This window comes from Drosophila ficusphila, unplaced genomic scaffold (assembly GCF_018152265.1).
Source record: "Drosophila ficusphila isolate 14025-0441.05 unplaced genomic scaffold, ASM1815226v1 contig_855, whole genome shotgun sequence".
Taxonomy (NCBI): domain Eukaryota; kingdom Metazoa; phylum Arthropoda; class Insecta; order Diptera; family Drosophilidae; genus Drosophila; species Drosophila ficusphila.
The window spans coordinates 506,477-530,628 of NW_025064807.1; the positions used below are offsets into that span (position 1 = coordinate 506,477).

Below are 24,152 nucleotides of genomic sequence, written 5' to 3' on the forward strand. Positions count from 1 at the left end.
ATTGATTTTTATTTATTTATTAAATTTACTTACGATTTTTCTTAAGTTGATAACCAAAGATACACCATTTATACATGCATCTTATTTATTAAGATTTTATAAAAAGTTTTATTAATTAAGAAAAAATCAGTTCAATTAAGATTTTATATTATTGATTTTTTCTACCCTTGGGCCATTTTCCCGCATCAGTGGACATATGTTGGCGTTGGCTGCATTAGCGATATGCAAATGCAATCTAGAAGTCTAGAGTCGGTGACCAAAATGGATCAGTCTGCCGAGAAGTGGCGGCGGCCACATTAATTTCAGGGCGAGCTTACCGAAGTGAATTTAATTACGTTCAGCTGATGAAATTTTAATGGACGGCCAGTGGTGCTGAATGTGTGTGGGGCGAAGGTGGTACAGTGGTTCTACGGTGGCTTGTAATTTGCCTATCCATTGTTGTTAGGGGCACCCGACACTAAGCCTTACTATATATTATTTAGATTGAAGTCATGGTTATGGATTGGCCGAATCAAATGCGACCAGTCTTGTTTTCTTCTTGTCAACCGGCGTGGCTAATCGTTGCGCACTTGAATTGTCGTCAATGGGCTATCGATATTGATTCGGGAAGGTCAAGGGGTTGGGGGTATTACCTGGTTTGTTCTCTGGGCCAGTTTCCGCATTTGTGCAGCAAACATACACATGGCTGGCAGATCAGAGAACTGGCCTTATATGCTAAATGGAATTATGGATCGGAGCTATAAAAGCTCTGGTCCAACGGGCAGATGTCAGTTAGTTTCGTTTCAAGCGTCACTGAGATCACAGAAGCCAACATGAAGGTGAGATCAAAGGGATATATCGGATAACTATAGCTTGGTTCAAAGCAAGTGGTAGCTAAAACTAAAACTAAAAGAAACCAAAAAAAAGTGACAAAGAATCGAACATTTTAGTTCAATGTATCGAATTACTAAACCAAAAGTTTTTGGGTAATGAATAAAAATCTCCAAAGCGCAAGGAAAATTAATAAAATTTATGAAGTCTGTTCAAGACACAAAGTACATCTAATTTCAAACCAGGTTTTAATTATCTTCCAATTAAAGAAAATATTAATTTAATTTAGAGATTTAAAGTAAACGTTTTACTACATGCAAAGTCCACATGCAACAGCAATTTTATTTTTGTGGTACAATTTATTTTAGTATAGCACTATATTTATTTACATCATATATTCTAAACTAGGAATTGAGATTAACGAGCATTGGATTAAATTAATGTTCTTATTTTAATTGGAGACCTATATAAATAATATTATTATTATTACTTAACAATAAAAAAAATACATGTATGCCATTTGAATAAAAATATTTAAATTATGCTATAGACTTATCTTTAAATTTAAATAGCTTTCTAATTCTGGATTTCTATCCTTTTTCCAGTTCGCCGTTGTCGTAGTCCTGTTCGCTTTCGCCTGGGGAGTCAACAGCTCGGTGGTGCCGCTCCTGACCTCCGTCCACGGAGGTGTGGTGGTTGGAGCTCCCGCCGTCGCCGGTTCGGTGGCCATCCAGGCCTCCGCTGTTCCCGCTGCCGTTCCCGTGGCCCTTTCCCCAGCCGGTCCCGTCCTCATCCAGTCCGGACCAGCGGTGGTCGCCGCTCCCGTTCCCGCCGTGGTGGCTGCCCACGCTCCCGTCGCCGTCGCCGTCGCCGTTCCGGAAGCCAGCTATGTGGCCAAGACCCGTGGAGCCGTCCATGTAGCTCCTCTGCCGGGACATGTCCAGTCCGCCGCCTCCGTGAACCTGCAACCCGCACCGGGCACCTTGTAAACACCTGGAATACCCCATGGATATCCCCCCACATCGGTCTTGACCTTCACTCTACTCGCATCTGTAACACATTTTTGGGTTTCTTACGTTCCCAAAGGATCTTAGGATCCCTACGGGTTCCCACTTCTTCAGCAATCTAAGTCAATCCTATCCAGTCTATCGCTTTCCGCTTTATTTTCTGGTCTATATTTATCCACCCCACTGTTGTCATCTGGAAATTTGTTTCTTCTTGAATAAAAAAATGTTATTAAAACAATGTTTTCTATTTAATTTATGGGTTATATAAAAAGAAGTAAGGAATAAAACAGAAAATACAATTATACCTACATATTACAAATTTATAATGTATTATTTGGTTTTATTTACAAGTTCTGTTTATTAGAATGAAAACAAATCTGTAACTATTCACATTTAATTGCCAGCAAAATACTCGAGATACAGCATTATTAGAAATTAATTAAACACAATTGCTCTGCTATTTCTTATGCAATCTGCTAACCCTTTGATCCCAGAATAATTGTTTGAGATAATTATTTCGAAATTAGGCTTACCTTTTGATCGCCATTAGAGACCCCACCCTTTGCCCAACTCCCACGACTTCAAAGTCTGGCAAATATTAAACAGCTAAATGGCTTAAAACAATCTCGATCGATGTCCGATTACCGATGCCAGTAATTAATCAATTCCGGGGCCTCAGAGCGCCATTTCAGCAGGGGCGTTGACAAAGCCGCTCCAGAAACGAGAGCTGTTGCTCGGCGGCAGCTGGACAACTTTGTTGCCAACTTAGAAACTGCCTCCGAACTGGTCTTTGAACTGAAAACGAGAGTAATACTACGCGATCTGGAGCAGGGGCCGTTTGCCTTGATCGCCGCACACTCGCACTTGCAATTATTAATAGAAAAAATGTGCAAAAACTTGATATGGCAGCGATGGAGTTAAGTAATGGCCATGCAAAGTAATGCAGCTCAAATCGGATCCGCCTTAACGCCCACTGTGGGCCTCTAAAAGCCGTTAGACGATTGTTCCCGATCTCAATGGGATACGTAGGATTTTCTATTGCCACAGAGGGCAAAATGTTAGTCAATACTTGTGTCAATGCAAATAAAGCTTAGCTAATAGTCGTTTTCCTACATTTGCAGTAGGCAGTTAGGCATTTATAATCACTCAATGTCATGTATTTTAATGTTATATTTTCTCGGAAATAATTGGAAAACAGAGTGGCCTGGTTAAATCATATCATGTTAATGGAAAACATAAAACTTTTCTATACCATTGGTGGTTACAAAATATAAATCAACACGCAAGTAAAGCTCCACTAAAAGTAGTGTACTAATTTTGATTAGTAGGTCGTTAAAAGTTTAAAAACATTGATTAAAACTATTAACCTTTTTATTGTTGGTTGTGCTAACTTGTTTCTTGGAAATTATTAAAAAAACTGCCTTACCTTGTGAAAGTAGCATACTGAACAACTGATGCAAATTTATAAATCGTTTTAGAAATTATTTAATGAAGGTTTTAATCTAAATTGAATTTTTTCATTTAATGGAAAGGGTTCTGCAAAGGTTTCTGTGTTTTCTTTTGAAAAGTTTTTCTGTTCCCCGAAAAGTTGTACAGTTTTTATGATTTTAGAAACCTATTTTTTTTTATAAAAAATATAAATTGTTAACAAAGTATACGCTTTATAAATGTATTATAACATTCAATTAATTTAAAATATTAAAATGCGTTGAAGGTGTATTTCATTTTACTTAATTTATTTATTAAAATAATTTAACAAGTAACCAATTACTGCTGACTTGATTCTGCAGCTTTTTGACTGGAAATGGATTTGACCGAAAAACATGATAAGTGAAAAATGCCTGGGCTTTCAATAAAAGTGTCAATTGGCGCCGGAACGTGAGGCTAAAAAAGAAGTTGGGCGGGTCGAAAATGTGGAGAGGGAGCGCGGGGGCCAAGTGGCAGCTAGACAAACAGCAGCTAAACATTTTGCCGGCGTTGTTTAGTGTCGTGTCGGCAGCCAAGCCCCATAGCAATTGGCCATAAATCTAGCCGCAGCCATTCACTTTTTGTTTTCTTTATTCGCAAGTGTGCTCAACTCCACCGCCGGCTGCGTGCACGCAAATCCACAAAACGCATGACGACGCAGCCACCGATTGCAACTGGGCCCGAACCACCTTTTTGTGTGTGGTGCACCGCAAGTTCAAGTTTACGCACTTTGTGGCTTCCTGCTTTGAGCGGGTTCAGTGCACCACGACGCACTTGAGCCGAACGCATTTCGCAGTTTCTGGTTTCTAGTTTTCTGGCCACGCAGAATGGGGTTCAACTTGGCCCACTGCAATGCATTTCCTTTGCTTTTTGCTCTACGCAATTCGCACTTTAGTTGGCAAGGCGAAGGCAGTTTGGTTATGGGTTGGTGATCACTTCTGGTTACTACACAAGAAAACTTAAAATTTATCAGTGAATTTATTATTAAAAATGATTTATCTAAGATTTGGTAGTTAACTAACTTATTCTTTAGTTATAAAAAATAATACAAGAAAAGTCAAAGATCTTCAGTAAAACCTTTTGAGTTTTTGTGTGAAATTGTTTATTTAATTGTAACTAAAAATTAATAGGCTTATTTAGTTTCAAAGCAAAATACAAATAACATTTAATTCCCTATGGAAACTGATTTAATAAAATATGAAGTACTAATTATACTACCCCGACAGGTACAATTATTTTGCATTAGTTTAATAGCGTGTAAGTTAACGTGAAATAAATTGGACACCTTGAGGATTTTCCTCGAACCTGTTTCAATCATGTGCTAATGAGGTTACTTATATATAGTTATACATTTTTTTAAAGCTTTAATACGAGTTTCTAATAATGCAATTTTTACCAGTGCATAAAGCCATTACATCATTTAAGCCACACACTTTGGCGTAGGCGATGAGTTATTGAATAAGGTCAGTGTTTCAGCAAAGGATCGAGCCAGTTTTGCATTCGAGTGATTCATTCAGCAGAACAGATCAGAACGAGGCGGTTTTTTGTGGACACTTACAATCGATTTACAGAGCCAGAAAAAAAGGAAAAAAAACCCCACTTTGCTGGCTGGATTTCGTAATACTGCCACGGCACAGCTTTCTTATCCGCACCCACAACTGGTTGGTGGCCTAAATATAGTACGGCTGGCAACCTGTAGCCAAATATTCAACGCCGAGTGAGCGACAAGTATCTCGGCGGGTTGCATGCGCCGCAAACAAACTTGTTGCACACACTCGCTTAGATTTTTGTGATTTTCGTGGCAGCAGCTGGATGGAAAAAAAATAAATAAATAAAGGAAAAAAAGGGGCCCACAATCCAGACATTCCGCCAGCCACTTGCTAACGTCATAAACACACTAACCGGCCCGTAAAGAACTCGTTGAATTAGCAACAATTGTATCACTAAGCTCTCTGTTAGTTGTGACAGTTGTTTAGTGACAACCGTGGCCACAAAAGTGGTTAATTATGGCCCTCACCTAATGACCATTAAGCGTCCCCTTAGCATACTAATTGTAATTGGATTAATTACCCGCAGATCTTGATCGCCAGCTAACGGTTGCTGGGGAATATATGGCCAATCGATTGCGTTACGATTGCAATTGCATCATTTGCAAGGCTTTTTTCAGTACCCAAAAAAAATACAAAGTTTTCGAGGCCGCCCACTCGAAAATTCCTTGCCAGAGTCCAAGTGTGATTGCCCATGCAGGCTGGTTAAATTAATTTAGTTCGAACAACAATTAAAAGTGAAAAATGATTGTTTTGGTCGACCCGTAGTTGATCTTACCATAATATTTCTTAAGTATTAATACCACTACCCCTTGTGCAATAATAAAAATAAAATTATAAATTTAAGATACTCTTTTATTCATTGAAAATCAAATTTATTAAAAAATTGTTTGGAAATCATTGTAGAAAAAATTGTTTTAAAGTAATAACTTAAATTCATTGGCAAAGAGTTTTAATATTTATATATCAAACAATTTGTTTCTCTTTTTTCTAATTATAAATTATCATTGCATCAGACAATCATATCACACATCATGAAAATTAAAAAAATGAAATTTTTCCAGTCAAAAAATTTTGATATTGTGGTTTCCAATTCTTTCTGTTTCACAATCATTTGAATTTTAATGAGCCTTGCAGGTGTGTCAGGTGGACCGCCGGTGTTTATTTCACACGTAGGGTATGAAAACCAAATTAAATAATGAGCAGCAGGCCAGAGGTGTTGGCGGTGTGGGTGGAAATGCTAGTTACCAAATGCTGGAAACCAAATTCGCTGGCTGGCGATAGGCCCACCCCACTGGTTTTCCACCTCGTTGCTACTTCAAAGTTGCAAGCAACAAGTTGCAACAATCGGCAGCCGCCAAATTGAATTCAAGCGTGCCTAACATTGATTTCCCCCTCTGAATCCAATGGCTCTCCTCCGCTGCAAAATTAGTTTCATTCTTTTTATGCGATTTTAATACGAAATTCGCCTTCATCTGGCCAAAAGTGGGCGTTGTCCGTCGGGGAGTTGTGATAAGGACCCACCGTATAAACCATACGGCCTTAGCATGATGCAATCGGTCGGTGATATTGCAACAAAGGCTGTTGCTAGCAGGCTGGCTTTGTTATTAAAATGCCATTAAAATTGGGACAGGCGGTAGATTCGATTTACTACAGTGAAACAAACAAATTCGCAGTAAAACGTTTAGTGCTTCCGATACAAAACATATTGGGTGCATTTAATTAAACAGTTTGATTTATCTTTTTATTACCCAACAGTATGTAATTTAAATTCTTTGCTTTAACATTGTAGCATTCTATAAGCTAATTTTTTGTAAAGAGCTGAAACCTGCCAGTGTGCTTTTATTAAATATATCTATTTTGACTGTACCTACGAGTTGGCCAGTTGGCGGGGCACACGTCCGTTGGCATTGTTTGGGTTTGGGTTGTGCAACTGCCACGGCGTCACTCTGATTTATGCCACTTGACCGGAGTGCAGCTTGTGTTTGCTGTCTCACCGCCTTAAAAACTTAACGCTTTGCCGCTCGGACGCCTGCGCACTCGCCGCCCAGATGAGGAATCAGAATTTTATGCCCAAGATCAATGCCAGCTCAACGGTTCGCAGATCTCAATTGAGCGCGTTGCTCATGCCGGGCCAATGGTTCTCCGGAATTCGAGGCGTGGCATTAGTTTAAAAACCGAGTGGGATTCCGCATGCTGTGCACCTGGTCACAGAAAATTTATGCATGCAAATATGTACAAACAACTGAAAGACATTAGGGAAAACCATGTTTATTTTGTTTCCGCAGAGATGCAAGGAAAGCTAACCATCCATCAGAAATGACAATATTTTGTTAAAGAAACTAATTTTCCCAATAATTACTTCCTTATTACGCTAACAGTAGTTTATTTCACTTAAAGTAGCCTTGATAATAGGTCCATTATGGATTAATCAAACTCAGTTAACATTCCTATAGGAAAATCAAATATTTATACACCATTGCAATGCTAAAGGCGCTCTTTTATTCAGTGCACCTGGTCACAAAAAAATAAAGGTATGCAGATAGGTATTTCCATACAACTAATAAACATCAAAAGTAAAATTGGATCAGTTTCTTAGACCTTGTAGCCAACGAAGTGACGGCGACCGATGACCTCGCCCATGTAGAACCAGGTGATAACCTCCACGGTGACCAGAAAATTCAGCCAGACTTCGCTGACGGTAACTTGGCTAAGTCCAGATTTCTTCAGCTGTCCCTGCATGTTCTTGGCGGTCTCTGCGGTCTGCTTTAGCTTCTGGAAATCGGCGGGCAGTGGAGGGGATAGCTCCACCTTGGCATATTTCCAGAACTCATTGAGTTGCGGACGTGCAGCCACAATCGCCTCTGTTTAATAGAATAGTAAGATTATACATATGTTTCTTAAACTATGAGTGTAGAACTTACTATCGACGAGGACTTTGGCTTTGGTAATCAGTTGACTCATTTTGTAGATAGAAAAATAGAACAAAAATACAAATTTGTAAAAATTTTCGGGACCGTCGCGCACAAAGTTTTCAACTTGAGAACTGTCAAGAATTGTTTGACACTTTAGACAAGGGCTGCATTTCACCAAGGGAATTTAAAAGGCCCTTACACACTATGCGATTTAAGATCATTAAAATGTATTTAAGAAATGAAAAGAAGAAAATGACCAAAAATAATTATACATAACAAGACTTTTTTGAAGCCTAAAAAGAAAATGAGACTTTAATAATTTAAAATTTTTTAAATAACAATACTTTTTTAATAAAATTTTTTTTTGCATGATTTGCCATGCAAATGTGTTTATAAAATTTGCATAATTGCGGCGTGGTTTAAAACCTGCGCCAATTATGCGATTTGCGGGCGATAAACTGACCGATTATTACCAAACCGACAAGATGGTTATTACTAGAGCGCCCCGCCCACTTGCCAAAGCGAAACAATGGCATAAAATAGAATAGGAAAAAGCGGGGAAACACGCCCTAAAATATTGGCCTGCATTGTCTGCTGGTCATCGTAATAAAAATCTCCAAAATTGCAATAAAACGCCGACTATTTCGTCATCGGTTGAAAGCAATTGGATTTGCTGGTTTCCTAATGAAGCTCTATTAGAATTGAGGTGAAGGGCCCGTTCTTCAAATACAAAATTGCTCTGGTTGTTTTTTCACATGCTCGATCTAATTGAGCAAGTTAGACGAGTATGACATTCCAACGAGACCCGTTGCGAACCCTATGCATAATCATATTGGGTGTGATTAATGGATCGCATATATTTTTGCTGCAGCTGTCCTCTAAATGGTTCCAGTCTCACATTTGGCCAGTTTGACACTCTGACCCACGTCCGAAAACGTGGCCAGGTTTTGTTTTTGATCTGCATGCCCATGACAATTTCAAGTTGAGGCTGCAATTGGCTGGGGGCTTTGAGCCGATTGCCCCAAACATGGAAATGTAGTCCACCAATTCGCTTTGCTATTTTGCATTTTTATTGTTTGCAAATGCTGACAGCCTTTGATTATATTTATTCTTGGGCGTTGCCCCTCCGTAATAAAAGCATTGCCTTCCTATTTTTGGCGAAGCAGCGGGCAGCAAAACTGCAGGGGCTAATTGTTTATTTAAAACACTGCGAAAAAGTCTAGAATTCGGGATATTTGCGACTGGAAGTCACGACCCTGCTGACGTAAATGTTTATGATATTTCTGGCCAAGAGTGATGTATTTAAAAGATTTTTGAAATTTTTTCAATATTTATTCACAGTTAAATTGTGGCCAGAAAGAAGAGGAATATTAGGGGGTTTGTTTCCCTTTGGCATGCAAAGTCCAATATCTATTAATTAATTTTATTAACCTAAAACTTCTAGGGGATTTTTCAACCATCACTGATTACAGAAGGATTTTAACGGTCGACTAGTTTTTTGGCATTTAAAGTTTAATTAATATTATTGCATTGATTGAGACATTACAAAGGCAAAGTTCTAAGTCCGCCTTGGGCCAAAGTAATGGTTATTTCAGTGTAGGCACGCGACTTTATTTTACTTTACTTTACTGAAATTCCATGCCCCAAGCTGCAAATCGATCACTCATACCAACGCAGCAGATAATTGCAACAAAGAATTCTGAAAGCCAATGCAGCAAAAACTTTGGTCTGTGCCATAGCAAATTGAATGCTTTGGGCCCCTTGCCTATGACTTTTTAAATGTGTTTGTGCTTTATCAATATAATTTGGTGTTTGTGGCAATTTTCAAGCCCCTGATTGGGCCAACCGATTGTGTCTGCTCAATATCTATGGTTGTGTTTGTGTTTCACCCTCGGCTGTAAATTCTTGTTTGTACAGTGGGGCTTACTTAGCGTGGATTTTTAGCATCTATGTTTTAATTAAAAGAAATTTTATTCTTAATCTTAATTCATAAACTCTTTAATTAATTAATTTTTTTTAAAATAATTCTGCTGGGGTATTATATTTTTGTATTATCCTTCTTTCTGTGTGTTATGTATATATTATATGTACCTACTATAAATGTTTTTATAATACTATTTTTTTGAAAAAACATACTGTAGGGCGTAGAAATCCTGTTGAAAGAATTTTTTTGTCCTTAGATCATTTTTTTTTGTTTTGCTAATTTTGTAGGTAATGGTTTCAATAAAACTAATTTAATTGTTTGGTTTTATTTTTAAACGATTACAAACATAAAAATATTAAATTCTGGAAGTATTAAATTAAACATACATTCAAGTAGATTGCATTGCTTATCGGTATAGTTTCACTCGCAAGAAGTTCGACTGTGGTAATTTTCGCAATCATTGACGCCCGCCGCCTCTTTTCGTGGGAGCGAGGGGTGGGGTTTGGGAGGGTGCTGGTCAGGTGAGTGGCGGATGGGGATGGAAAGAGGCAGGGAGAAGAGGGGAGAGGGTAAGCGGCACCGGGAAGCGACACCCAAGGCAGAGATCTTCGAGCAGCTGGGCAGTGAAAGGCCAAAACCCGGAGCGGATCTACCGCACCGGCTATTGGGCACTAAATACTGGGTACTGTGTACTGGGTATTGGGTTGTGGGTACTGGGTAGTGGGTACTCCAATTCTGCCCGAGACTTGGGCGTCGACGTCTTTGGAGCAGAGTCTCTCACGCCGTTTGCCTCTCTGGCTGGCTTTTTGATATATATTTTTCTTGGCTTGGGGGGCAGGTTTCGGTTTTTGAATTGGAAAAGCAAGCAAAGTCCGCGCCGCGTTTTTCGTATATAAGTTGCCACAATTTGGTAGTCGAAATCAGAATCAACTCGTTCGCTGAGTATTCAACACACATCTCCTTCAACAACCCAACTTCAATACCCACCCCAAAAAAACCAACATGAAGGTGAGACAGGATATCAGAAGCCTTCTGAAGGAGATCAAGAACATTTCAAAGTTTTTTCAATATTTTTTTTGTGAAGAACTCAGTCTAGAATCTTGTAAGTAATCCTTGGAATCCACTTGATTTTCAGTTCGCCGTTGCCGTAGTCATGTTCGTGTGCGCCCTGGCTGGAGCTCATGCCTCGTGGGCCCAGATCGCTCCCGGTGTGTCCTACGTGAGTCCCGTGGCCCATGGAGCCGGTCTGTGGAACGGAGCCTGGAATGGTGCCTGGAACGGTGCCTGGAACGGCGCCTGGAACGGTGCTCCCTGGGGCGCACCTGCCGCCGTTGCCGTCCACGCCAGCGCTGCTCCCTGGGGTCTGACCGGTGCCGGATGGCACGGAGCCGCCGTTCCCGGAATTAACCTGGCTCAGGGACCCGGTCTGGCTGCCGGCCATGGCCATGAGGGCGTCTATGTGGCCAAGACCCGTGGCGCCATCCACACCGCTCCCCTCGCCGGACACATCAACTCCGCCACCTCCGTGAACGTGGCCCCCGCCCCGGGAACTTTGTAAGTTGGGAGGGAGATAGTATCCCTCGCCACCCAGATAGTTTCCCCACTATTCAACAACCGATGCCAAACGGAGCGGATGGACGGCAGTGTCACTGATTGCTGATTACTGATTATTGATCACTGATATCCAACTGCTTCAGCGACTCCCCACGACTCTAACCGGATAGACAAACACATATCTCTCTCTGTACACCTATTGTTAAGCACACCGCTCTTAGTCCCCCTTCGATACGAACACGATCCTGATCTTGGGTCCATGTCCATATCCTCTGGACATTCTCCCAACGCACTCAGCAATATATAAGTCCAACAGCAATTACAACAACTACAACAAACCAACAAACGACAGCATGTTAATTTTATTTTTTGAGAACTCTTCAAATGCCTTCCCATCTGCTATCCTGTCTTCCTCCACTCTACTCTACTCTACCGCTATCACTATATATCTGTCTATATCTATCACTGTCGGGCACATCGAATGCCCTGTCAACCTGTAAATATCCCATTGTATTCTAGTAATCTGCAACAATGTAAAGATTGACGAAAGCGTTATAAATAAACTCAATCAGCGTTTTTTATACGAATCAACCGTTGTGTTTTTATGACTAAAGTGTTAAAGGAATTGTGAAGAATGCCCGAAGTTTCTTGCTGAGACTAAGGTATACTAAGCTAAAACAGCAATCATAAACCTTAGTTGAAATCTGAAAGCTTTTTTTATAAGTTTAAAATACTAAATTCCTTATGTAATTAATGAACAGGAATTTTTTAATACAGTTTGGGATCTTAGTTCGAACTTTTCAGATAATTCAATCAACCATTCTAAATTCTTGTTCTTGAAAACTCTTCTTCTTCAATTTAAAAATCACTTTCACTGTTTACAAAATCAATGCATTCAACAGTCTTAAAGCTTTTATCAATGTTTTTTTATAATTGTTGTTTTCCCTATTTAAGTTCAGCACTAAAACTCTTTCTTTGTTGCAAAGACAAAGCGCTGAAGCACTTTTAAGCTCTAATTAAATTCAACTAAATCATAAGTTACATTTAGTTAATTATAACCTTCAGTCTTTTTTGCACCTGTTCGACCTTGAAAAGTCCACAAACTGTTTAATTGATTCCATATCTGCCAAGAATGTCTAGATCAAATGTGTCTTTGTCTTTAAGTGTGTATTATTATAGTGGCAGTCCTAATTTGCTGGCAATATTATCGAGCAGCGTTGAACGGTAGTCAAGTTGGGGGCCATTGGTCATTAGATCGAGTTAATTGGAACAGACCCGGCTCATATGCACGTATTGGGCGCACAGGGCGTATGCTTAATTATGCAAACGCTTAGCGCTAATTACAGATCGCACAGAGACCAAGTTTCGGTTTAAGTCAGCACCTGGGCTTCTGGTACAACTAAATAATTGCCAGATAGATCAAATTATAGCAGCCGCTAATTACAGATTATCATCGCCTCGCAAGAATTCAACTTGAACTTTTTTGGTGTCTGCTAAGAGTTTTTGCAAAGACCCGATCGATCTCACCCACATTGGCATGGAAACAGGTTTTCCCCTTTTGTACGCTCTTTTCGGCATAATTGAATTGTCTTTGCTGGGCTGCAGTTACAGTAAATTTGGATTTAATTGCTGCACCTAATGGGCTTGCAATATATTTATGTGGGCTGCTCCAGGCGATAGACACCCACACTCCCGGCTTATTTCAGCCAGGTGAAGGTTGTGCAACGTCGAATCCATTAGGTAATCGGAGGTGGAAATATTTAGGGAAATAGCCTGTACCATAGATACAGATAGAGTGCCTTTTAGCATAGTTTAATTTCGTATTCCTGGGTTTTAAATTGAACCCATGGCAATGTAATTAGCAATGCGATCAAAAAAATGGAAAATTCATACAAGACCTATTACAAATATTTTTAATTTAAAATGTATTCCTTTCCAATGAAGTTAAATAAGAATTCAGAACATTGTGAAACCGGCCTGAAAGACCTGAAAGTAAGTTCAACTTTGTTTGATATGCAATTGTAGATATAAGTAGAAAATCGTATAAATGATTTATAATTTACTCTGCGTAAACAAATAAAATAGTTTATGATAGACTTCCCATAAATATATTTGACTATTACCTTAACGACTACTTAAGTAGGCAATTCCTGGCATATTATTAACTCTTAAGACTCATAAATCAATTATTAGCCGGCCTTATACAGGATACCGATCACTCCATAATTGGATTCGTGTTGTAAATCACACTGATATGCTAATCGGGCAAAAAAAAACAACAATTAAGTAATTTAAGTGGCGGTGTGATGGAGTGAAAATCAACTTACCGGAACTGCAGCTTAAAAGTGGGTTGGGCCACTCACTCTGGCAGTTGGACCCACATGGCCACGGAGATGGAAAACACACTCACCGAGAATGCATTTCTGGGGCGGTGCAAGTTGTGAGTGGTGCGGGCTCGGTGGTTCGCTAATGATTTAGTTCATTGTGGGTGGACTGTTAGTTATTGTTATATTTCATGGGCAAACTATAACTAATGTCATATTTAAAAATCGATAATTCGAAAGTTGCTTAACAAGAATTTGTTGAAATTTATTCAATTTATTTTTTTTGAATTATTGGATTTAGTTATAAATTATTTATTTAAAAATATTTGTTTTTACATTGAAAAAAATCCCTTTTTAAATATATTTCTTTAACTTATTTTCTATATATTTGTAAACCTGAGAAAATGTCTTATATTGTTACAAAAATGTATAAACAAGTTTTCAAATTAAAATTTTGGCTTAACAAATAGTAAAAGATGTATTTTTAAAGGCAAAGAGTAATATTTCTGTTAGGAGTTGATGAAGATTTTATTATATTATATGTACTCAAAAAATAACTTCGTTTTCAGCTTTAAAATACCTTTTTCTTTTAGGGCTATGTTTTGCTTGTCAAAATTGCTTTAATTTTCTGCAGCACAATAGCAGTACAATAGCTTTATGACAAAGTAGGAGTCGAACTAGTTCTTTAACTTTAACGCTTTAAAGGCGTTCAACAAAGCCGTTTGATCTCCCAGGCGATAGATCGATCAGAACCGATTCGATCCATTCGGATCGGAGGCATGTCATTAGCGCTGATCATATGCATGCCGGGCAGTGTCAGCGGTGTCCACCGAGTCATGGTGTGTGAACTCTCACTTTCATGAACCCTCCGACGAAGCTGTTTTCTATTGCTGATGTGGTCAGCAGCTGGGTATAAAACTGGCTGGCCGCACAGTTGACAAATCAGTTCAGAACAAGAGTTCAAACAGAGCGCAACCCCAAACCCACAATCAGCACCATGAAAGTGAGTTATCAACAAGGATTCATCCTGATTTTGTTTATTGAAAATAAGTATAATTTTCAAAACAAACAGCTTGTACGGATTAAACGTTAAACGGTGGTGGCTTTATAAATAATATTTATAAGAACATCCTTCTTGTAAATTTAAATTTTAAAACTTATTTCAAGGACTCAAGTAAGCCAAAAAGCAGAGGGAATAAAATATCAAGTAACATATTTAATTTTCCTGTTAAATATGTTCCATTGGTTTTCTTGTGATAAGGTTTTTTTTATAATCATTATCAACTAAAATGAGTATTAAAAATTATATTTTAAATAATTTTGAATAGTAATCAAAAACTTTAAATAATACTTTAAAAGACCTTTCCTTACAAAAGATTTTACAACAAATGCTGTTTAAATATTAGTTCCATGTATATTTTTTAAGGCATTTATTTTTTTAATATTTATGGTTTTTACATTTTAATATATATTGTTAATTATTTTTGAATCTTATCCCAACAGTTCGCCGTCGCTATTGTCTTCACCCTGGCCCTCGCCATGGGCGTGCAGTCTTCCGTGATCCCCCTGCTGTCCCAGGTGGCTGGACATGGTCTGTCCTACACCGCCGTATCCGGACCCGCTGTGGTGGCCTCTCCCTGGGCCGTTCCCGCCGCCCACTGGCCCGCCGCCGTGAACGTGGCTTCCTGGCCGCCAGCAGTTCCCTCTGTGGCCATCCATGCCGCCGCCGCCCCCGCCGTGGTTGCCGCTCCCGCTCCCGCCGTCGTAGTGGCTCCGGTTGCCCATGAGGGCGTCTACACTGCCCAGACCCGCGGAGCCGTGCACACCGCTCCTCTGGCCGGACACATCCAGTCGGTGGCCTCCATCAACGCCGCCCCCGCCCCCGGAACCCTGTAAGGAGGATACTATATAAAAGCTATAGAATCCCTTTTCTGATCGGACCCAAGCGCCTCTACCATGGAAACTGCCATCGATGGGAAACCCCATGAATCTGAAAAAAGGGACCCCTCACCACCGTTTTGTAAATACATTGTATATATATAGACATATATAGACAGGGTACTCGCACCTAGCACCTGAACAGGATCCTTTCACACCTGTCCCAAAAAACTGAGCCATCTAAATTCCCTTTCGACCTAAGCACCCCGCCACTTTTGTGGTTGCCTCTTTCTCTCGCTTACCTATTTATCAAGCATACATTTTCCAAGCATTCCTGTGAAAAACCACTCCAAGCTTTCCTTCGAGGGAATGCCAAGTTCATTCTGGAGGAAACGTTTGACCATTCTGCCAATAAAGAAAATGTAACTAAAATATAAATCTTTGGTTTGTTTTTTTTTTTTTTCAAATAACGATGATGCCAAGTGGGGAACCCGAATCCATTAAAGAAACCCTTTAATAAATGATCTTAAAAATATTTAATGTAAAATTGTACTTGAATTTAATGTTTACCTGTTTTTCTGGGCAATTTTGATTTACCAATTTTAAAAATTAAACATTTTTAATTTGTGTAACAATGTGAAAAAGAACCACAGACTCTGAAGGTTTAATATGTATTGCCCAATATATAACAAACATAAGTCAATTTTTTAAATCTAATTTGTGTGGTATGTTCAGCAAAATAACATACACACCCAATAGGAAATGAATACGTTATTTATACATTGTATTGAAAATATATAATAACAATCCATTAATATGGATGTAATGGACTTTGGCAGATAAAACTTGTTTCTAATGGTAATAGTTCAATTGACAACATAATTGTATCGCACTAAAACGAGTTCAAATTATACAGCTGATCGCTTGAAATTATTCCGTGAGTGATAAGTTCCCCATATCCAAAGTCAATTTGTATACAAAGTCCGTTGGCTTCTAATCTACTATCGCAGCTTTGTTACGCCTCCCAATGTGTTTGATTGATTCATTGCCTCCAATTGTCACAGACCCCCCTTCCTCCATAATAATGTGTGTTTAGAGCAACGCAATTGAATCGACGGCTCAAATGTCAAGTTCATGCGCATGCGCAAAGTCTCCAACTGCGTTCAATGCAAAATGCGGTCGCAAATCATTTCGAATCAGCCAGTCACACTTGTTCCTTTTTTTATTTACTATAACAGAATGCAACAGTTGCGTGATTTTTTCCTCCTTCTTTGCCGCCCCCTTTTATAGTTTTCTCACTTCAAGTTTCCACTGCGGTTTACAAAGTCTCGCGCTTGTTTTTCATGTTTACTGTTTGGCATTTGTTGCCGCATTTGGCCGTTCAATGAAATGCGTCAGTGTATCAATAACAGTCCCCTCGAACTTCCTTCAACTTTTTCTCACCACACCTTATTGTAAGGCACTGAGAAAAACTTTTTAAAAATACTTTCCATTTTTATTCATTCAAAAAAAAATTGTTGTAAGAAGATAATTGATGGAAACATTTATAATACAACAATCATTGTGTTTACAGAAGTATAAAGAAAGATTGTTTAGATTTTAAATGGACTTTTCATTTTAAGATGTTCTAATTTTTTTTTATATTAAATTTTTTTTTTTTTTTTATTATAAGCAATTGTTTTCTCTGCAGTATCTGGCGATTAAATCAGCTGTACTGGACTGACTGCAATGATTTATTGTACGCCGGCGGCCAAGAGTCAAGCGTCAATCGTGTCGACAGTCTCCCCTTACTTGGAGTCCAACTCGAAAATGGCAAGAAATTTCCTACTGGGCTTCGTTTTGGCAATAGTCGGTAATTGACCGGCAAAGAGAAAATCGCACAGAAGTCGCGGGGTCAATACGAATTTGCCGTGCTCTTGTGCTTGCCCACGTATGTAATTTAGAAAATTGATCCGACATAGGGGTAAGTTATTTAATGTGCTTAATGATCAAAAGCAATTTTACAACATGTAAAATTGAATGATTCGCTTTGATTTAACTTTTGAAATTTTTTCTAAATTTTATAGGATACTAGTTCTTCGAAATAAGAGTGCAATTAATACGTTTAAAGTGGTAAGCAATAAATTTCCATTGCTTTTAAGTCAAAGCCCACAGTTTATAACATGACTTTAAACCATACATCTAATTTCTGTTAGTTAAGCTTTTAAAATGCGATTTAATTTATTTGTTTTGTAATTAAAGATTTCTTTCAATATTTAAAAACTTTAGTTATGAAGTAATTTGTAAAAAAACCATTATTTTCAAAGCCCTTTTAGCTATTAAGCCATTTCTGATTCATTTTACCTGTAGAGCATTTGAAATGAACTCATGCTTGAGTCTCGCTCTTTTTTTTTGCCACTCTTTTGCATTTCTCCCAAAGAGTAAAAGCAGCACACAGCAGCAACTGCGATAAGAGACAGCAGCAACATCTGCAGTAATAACAGCAACAGCAACAGCAATAGCAACAGCAACAGCAAACAGCAGCAACATTCGCATTCGTCTGACATTCGGCGACTATCTGGCTGTGTTTTTACTCTTCAGTTTTCAGTCGTTCGCTGGCAGACGCGTCGACAACGTGCGTCGCAGTTGCAGCAGGTTCCGATTCGGGTTCAGATCGAGATTCGGGTACGGAATACCGTTTTGCAAAGTGCAGGCTTGCAGGAGATTCGTGCGTGATTGCAAATAGTGTCGCCGCAACAAAATAGAAATGTGCACTGTATGCAGGTGCATGCAAATGTGACTAACAGATAGTTTAGATTACCAGTGGATGATAACGGTAGAAATTGAGTTTATGTGGCGCCAATATCGTTATCTATATGTGCATGGTCTTATTGATGAGAGGAAAATCGTGGAAAAAAGGGAGGAAAGCGGCTGGGAGGGAAAGGTACTGCCCACAGACTTGGCCAACACTTGAGACGCCAACTTTTTGCGTCTTTCGCACACAAGCAAACAGAAATATTTATGCACACTTAGAGATAAAATTCTAATGGGCCTTAATTTAATTGTTTGTTTTCTAGAAAAAGAAATTTAGTATAATTGTTTAGTTAATAAGTTGGTGTTTTATCTTTAATAAATTTAAATCGTTTTATTGTAACGATAATTTTTTAATTATTATAACGTTAAACAAATTGTTTAATATATATTTGTATTTTTAATGAGGCCTTCGTGGCTATTATTTTTAACTGTGCAAATATTTGCGTATGCTTTCTTTTTGGTCATTTCAAATTTTTTCGCAAATTTATTGCGCAGACTTGAGTGTTTGTTTGTAAACATTTCGATTCGACTAATTGGACACGTTCGCCGCATTCGGTGCACTCGCTAATTTACTCATAAATGGAGCCACACCAATTTAACAACGTCATCGACTTCCAAAACGCGTAAGCACTTGGGAAAAGCAGAAAAGTATAAAAAAAGGGCAAAGTTCGGTGGAATTACACAACTCACACGGTTCAAAACAAAAAACAGCTGACTTTCGCACACCCAATTACACCGCCCTCCCGCTTTTTATCGTTTTACTTGTTGAAACATTTTTCGGGTCAAAGAGAACAAGAGAGCTGCGCTTATTTCGGCCACTCATACGTATGGGCAATGTCAAGTATACGCTCTGTAGACCACCGGCGAAGAGTGCGAAAAGAGAGTAGAAGCGGAGGTGGGAAAAAAACACAATCAGCTGTCCATTGCCCCCGTTCACTTTGTTCTCGCCCGCTTTGTTTTGTTTCGATGCGATTCGATTCTGCTCGATGGCTTTGTTTTTAAAAATAAATTTCCAATTGTTTTGATTTCCCCTTCGGTCGGAATTTTCTTTGTTTAGCTATACTGATAATAGCATAGGTACGAGCCATTTAAAGAAACGTCGAAACCATCGGCAGGTTTGCCAAGCTAAAGCGATTAAGTCTGGGAACGCAAGCAATTTAGATATATATGTATATATATATTAACTTTTTTTTTTTTTTAATAATGAACTTAAGACTCATAGTTCTATTTCGTCTTTTAAACATTGCCTTGTTATTATAATATCAATAAGTATATCACTAAAATAATATATAATTAAATATTCATTTTTGTATAAAAATGTTAAATTTGTCAGCATTTTTAAATATAATAAATCTATTAATTTTTTTTTTTTTAAATTTTTTTATTTGAGTGGGGCAAACCCACTGTACATCATTGCACACTCACTGGCAATCACATACGCATTGCTCGAAAAAAGCTACGTATAAAGACATATATATTTAATTAAATTTGTGAGTTGTTGGACGCTTTGTTGTTGGCAGTGCCTATAATTCCGCTTGATTTGGCGTCGCTTGAGAACGGCAATCCCCATCGAATAGCATCATTTGCCGCCGAGCATCGGAGCTGATTGCTTGGCGCCCGGAGTAATCAAAATCGGGTTTAATTTCGAATAAGGTTTACGAGTGCGGGGTGACGCCTCCGGCAGCTGTTATTGCCTATTAAAACATAATCTTAGACTCGGATTTCTACCACTTGTTCTTTCGTGAAATGACCCAGTAAACTGCTGCTGAAAACTAGGTCAAGTGCCAAAAACACCGAGCAAAACAAAAGCGGAACAAAACGAAACGGAACCAAGACAGGCCAATTTTAACTGAGGCTTCAGAGTCGCAGGTGTTTGGGTCTTCTCACCTGGTGGCCACTGGATGAGCCACCATGAAGGGAATCTGCGGTGAGCAGCTCAACAATTGCATGCTCCTGGGCGACTGTGAAAATAGCGAACATGGCGCCGAGCCACTCGGAGATTTCGCGGAAGGAGGAGGACAAGTCGAGTCCGGAAGTAGAAGAGGCGGCAGTTTGGCCTTTGCCGCACGACGAGTCCGGAATCGGCAGGTTCACAGCATGGCCGTCAGATCGGGCAGTGCTTATGATACCCTGGAGCGACCCTACAGACATGACAAGTCGCGGGGTCGTTGGGCCAAATCGGCGGACTTCTACTTCGCCAGCTGCACACACGCCTTCAGTTCGCTGATCTTCTCAGAACTCTCCACCTTCGGAATTCTGCACGGCGGTTGGAGTAAGTATTCCTAAATATAGTTTCAAACCAAAAAGGAAGTGCTTTTAAATTAAAAAGATTAAACAGCGCAAACGAAAACGAATAAAAATAATCACAAATATTCCAAAGTGATTAGAGTAGACAAAAAGCGTATCCAAATTCAATTAAACTAGAATGTGTTTCATTAAAATTTACACATAAAACAAACAATATAAATATATTTTGTAAAGCACTGTTCAAATTTAAAGTAATATATTAGAATAATAACATTTTTTTAATTGTTATTTTTTTTCTTCCGACTACTAGCTTAGTTTTACGGGGCTTTATCAATATAATTCAATTAATTCAGGCAAAGGTTATCGGTGCTGCGTTAATGGTGGCCTTATGCGTTAACTTTGAAGAGTATTTTCAATTTGCAAGAGATAAGAAGAACATTGGAGGTTGTTATTAGCGCAAAAATTAAAACAACTCTTTCTGAAATTTTCTTAGATTTTAGAACGGTAATTAGCCGAGATTAATCATCTACAAAACTGGTTTTGAAACCCATTTGTTTGCTGGTGATGACCGAGTATTAGCTAATTACATAATTGCATTGTTTTTCATTTTTAAGATAAGTTAAACTGTGACGCAGACCTCGGCACGACTAATAACTATAGTGTGTAACAATGTGCAATGGATTAATAATAACTATGGGAACTCAAGGTTCAAAGGGCTTGCAATTACTCAGAAATATTATAAAAAAATTCTTTGCAGAAAAAATTCTTTGATAAATCCCAGATTTTTAATATTTTAGTACCTATTTGGATGCTAATCTTAATATAAACAAAATCCCTCAGTTTGTCATGATAAACTTTCTTCTTGTAACCAGATGTTTATTTATTCTATTCTCACAGTGTTATTTATAATTACCTACCTTATGGGAATGTTTTTCTACTCGCTGCCAATATTTTTGATCCAAGCATTTCTGGGACAGTTCTCATCTTCTGGATCAATCTCAGCATTTCGGGTGGCGCCCATATTCAAAGGTAAGGGATCATTAAACAGCAACAGTTTCTTTTAAGTAATATACATTTTTACGACATACTTTTAGGCATCGGCTACGCGATACTGCTCCTTAATCTGGGAACTCTCACATATTACAGCATTGGAGCTGTGGTGCCCCTTATCTATACCGTAAACTCCCTGCACGGGGTTATACCCTGGATGAGTTGCAACAACACTTGGAATACCAAGGAATGTTCCTTACACGATAATTACGATGTCGAAGTGAGTGAAGTAATATATATTTGTGTTCTTTAACTAATGATTATTTTTTGCTCCTAGGCCTACTTTGTAGATCCCCATTCCACTGTGGAGTTCTTTAGGTAGTTTATCAGTGTAATGAACTTAACCTGCAATAAGGTTAATTTATTTATTATATTTAGATCAACGATTGCCTCTACGGAAGAAGGTTCTGGTCCCTTAAGCATATCCTGGTCCATGCTCGTTGGCGTTATAGCCATTTGGCTGGTGGTTCAGGCCATTCTGCTAAAGTCAGTTGTTTTTGTGAGTTAAAAGAGTTTTACTTTATTTCCCTTGCTCCCCATTTAAACTAATTCACTAATCATTAGATGCTAAAATGTTCACAAGCCCTAAATCCTCTGATAATTATGTGTTGGCTTTTTAAATCAGTGAAGCATTATTTATTACTTTAGATTGGTAAGGCCCTCCGATGCTTCTGCGTGCTGATGTTCGGCTTCTTTCTGGCAGTATTTTCGTACTCGGTCATTCACGAAAAAGTCAGTTTTGATACCCTGAAATATTATTGGATGCCACAGCTGGACAGTTTCGAAAGCCTCTGGGCAACATGTCGCACCGCCCTTTTGATGGCCGGAGTCGCTTTAGGACCCGGATGGGGAAGTATCATCACCTTGTCCAGTTACAACAACTTTCGCAGCGATGCCGAGAAATTAAGCATCTGGGTGTGCCTAACCCATATCACGTTCGGATTGATGGGTCTTCTCTGCTGCAATATAGCCCACGATAATTTTGAGGGTAAGTTGTATGTTTTATTTAGATGATATGCATATTAAATATTTCAGTTTTAACTATCTTACAGATCACGTGGGTTTGATACCATTGCATGTGGATGAGAAGCACCATATGCAGTTCCTGTACCTTTGTTTCTCCTATTTGTTTGGCCGATTTACCACGACGCCAAATCTGTGGGCCTTTCTGTTCTTTGGCATGATATTCCTATCAGAGTTATGTGCTTTGGTGAGTTATATTTCCAAACCAAGTTAAAATGTATATATAATGGCTTTTACTATTAAAAGATCATCCAAATGATGTCCGTTCTTACTGGCTTGTTTGATGAGTTCGAGGCGTTGCGATCGAAAAGAACTCTGGTGATCTGTTCTCTGGTCCTCTGCCTCACAGCGTCCTCTGTTTATTTTTGTACTCAGGTGAGTATACAAAATAACGTGTTTATTAAATAAATAAATTATTTTTTACATATTTATATTTAGTTGGGCTTTAGTCAGCTGACTCAGCTACCCAATTTGGCGGTGTTTACCCAAGTCTTAATTTCGGGTGTACTTCTGCTGATGACGACCTGGATTTATGGTCGTGTTCGTTTTCAGTGTGACTTGCAGTTTATGCTGGGCAAAACGATCTCGAGTTTTAAAATATGTTTTATACGCTTCGTCACGCCCATTTTTCTGGGATTGTGTTTGGTAAGTAAAGGGTTGACTCGGGGCGTCTATAAGCCCCATAAAAATTTGTAATTTATAGGAAAAAACCTTATTTGTATTATTATTACTAAGCAATCTAGAAAATACTTATACGTGTTTTTAATGGTTAAACCACAAAGAACAGAAATTCAAATTATGTGACGTTTTTGTTTTTAACAGAATCACTGAATATTTTTATTGTTGTTTAAGTAATTAAACATTATTATGCAATTAATTTTATATGAATAGTACTCACATGAGCCATTTTTATTTCAGTTCCAACTCAGCTATCTGCTTGTGCGTGATCACACCCACGAAGTCCTTATTTACGTGAGCCAGGGCTTGATACTCCTGACGGCCATATCGTATATGGGCTATAAGGTGTGTCGGACGAACGGCAATTGGCGCCAGCGGTTGCAACAGTGCCTCGCTCCACACGACTGGCATCCGATGGATGCGGATAACCGACGATTTTACGAGGAAATCATGGGCATCTCTGAGATGCTGGTGATCGATGCCAATGCCAATACCACATAGTGCCTAAATATCGAATACTCTTTAGATCAAAACTAAACGCTTCAGGCGTCGCCACATTACAAATGAACTGAACTGAACTCACTTTTATTATACACCCATATGCGGTCACACACACACATACACTTACAGTCACCCCAACACATACACAGAAAAGCCGTAAGAGTACCGTTGGTGTTTTTGATGGAGTCGTACTGATATTTTCCAAATGCTAGCTATAGTGAAAAATAAACTGGTGATATTTAGTAGTTGCCTACTGAAAAGATCAAGAAGCTTTGGCCAAAAAATATTGTTACTAATTAATAAAGTTTTACCTTTTAGTCATGTACTTAGCTTTTATCGTTATTTCTTGGGAAATGGGAACTCAGGAATAGTTTGCACCTTATTATTACCTTACGGTATTTACTAAGGGGTATTCTTAAATGTAATTTTTACGA

The 24,152-nt window shown here is 38.7% G+C and overlaps 5 protein-coding genes across 9 annotated transcripts; 4 read left to right on the forward strand and 1 right to left on the reverse strand.

Moving 5' to 3' along the window:
- The first annotated feature begins 720 nt into the window (after nt 1-720).
- LOC108100819 (adult cuticle protein 1) lies at nt 721-2,055 on the forward strand. Its single transcript, XM_017204887.1, has 2 exons — nt 721-818; nt 1,416-2,055. The coding sequence occupies exons 1-2, from the start codon at nt 765-767 to the stop codon at nt 1,797-1,799; spliced, it is 438 nt and encodes a 145-aa protein (XP_017060376.1). The 5' UTR covers nt 721-764; the 3' UTR covers nt 1,800-2,055.
- A 5,255-nt stretch (nt 2,056-7,310) lies between these two features.
- Nucleotides 7,311-7,884, reverse strand: LOC108100823 (ATP synthase subunit g, mitochondrial). The gene is made up of 2 exons (XM_017204891.2): nt 7,756-7,884; nt 7,311-7,695 (listed from the first exon to the last, which is right to left on the reverse strand). The coding sequence occupies exons 1-2, from the start codon at nt 7,793-7,795 to the stop codon at nt 7,427-7,429; spliced, it is 309 nt and encodes a 102-aa protein (XP_017060380.1). The 5' UTR covers nt 7,796-7,884; the 3' UTR covers nt 7,311-7,426.
- Nucleotides 7,885-10,589: 2,705 nt separating this feature from the next.
- Nucleotides 10,590-11,811, forward strand: LOC108100820 (adult cuticle protein 1). Its single transcript, XM_017204888.2, has 2 exons — nt 10,590-10,678; nt 10,806-11,811. The coding sequence occupies exons 1-2, from the start codon at nt 10,673-10,675 to the stop codon at nt 11,226-11,228; spliced, it is 429 nt and encodes a 142-aa protein (XP_017060377.1). The 5' UTR covers nt 10,590-10,672; the 3' UTR covers nt 11,229-11,811.
- Nucleotides 11,812-14,473: 2,662 nt separating this feature from the next.
- On the forward strand, nt 14,474-15,864 carry LOC108100821 (adult cuticle protein 1). The gene is made up of 2 exons (XM_017204889.1): nt 14,474-14,551; nt 15,052-15,864. Exons 1-2 carry the CDS (start codon nt 14,546-14,548, stop codon nt 15,442-15,444), a joined length of 399 nt encoding a protein of 132 aa, XP_017060378.1. The 5' UTR covers nt 14,474-14,545; the 3' UTR covers nt 15,445-15,864.
- Nucleotides 15,865-18,026: 2,162 nt separating this feature from the next.
- On the forward strand, nt 18,027-24,043 carry LOC108100801 (sodium- and chloride-dependent glycine transporter 1). 5 transcript variants are annotated; one of them, XM_017204860.2, is made up of 11 exons: nt 18,027-18,241; nt 19,873-20,491; nt 21,364-21,495; nt 21,561-21,736; nt 21,794-21,834; nt 21,895-22,015; nt 22,165-22,504; nt 22,569-22,726; nt 22,786-22,914; nt 22,978-23,184; nt 23,458-24,043. In XM_017204860.2, exons 2-11 carry the CDS (start codon nt 20,131-20,133, stop codon nt 23,716-23,718), a joined length of 1,926 nt encoding a protein of 641 aa, XP_017060349.1. In that variant the 5' UTR covers nt 18,027-18,241; nt 19,873-20,130; the 3' UTR covers nt 23,719-24,043. The 5 variants fall into 5 exon arrangements, with proteins under 5 accessions (XP_017060349.1, XP_017060352.1, XP_017060351.1 ...); XM_017204863.2 differs by having other exon boundaries at nt 19,975-20,491; XM_017204862.2 differs by having other exon boundaries at nt 18,036-18,090.
- Nucleotides 24,044-24,152: the final 109 nt, after the last annotated feature.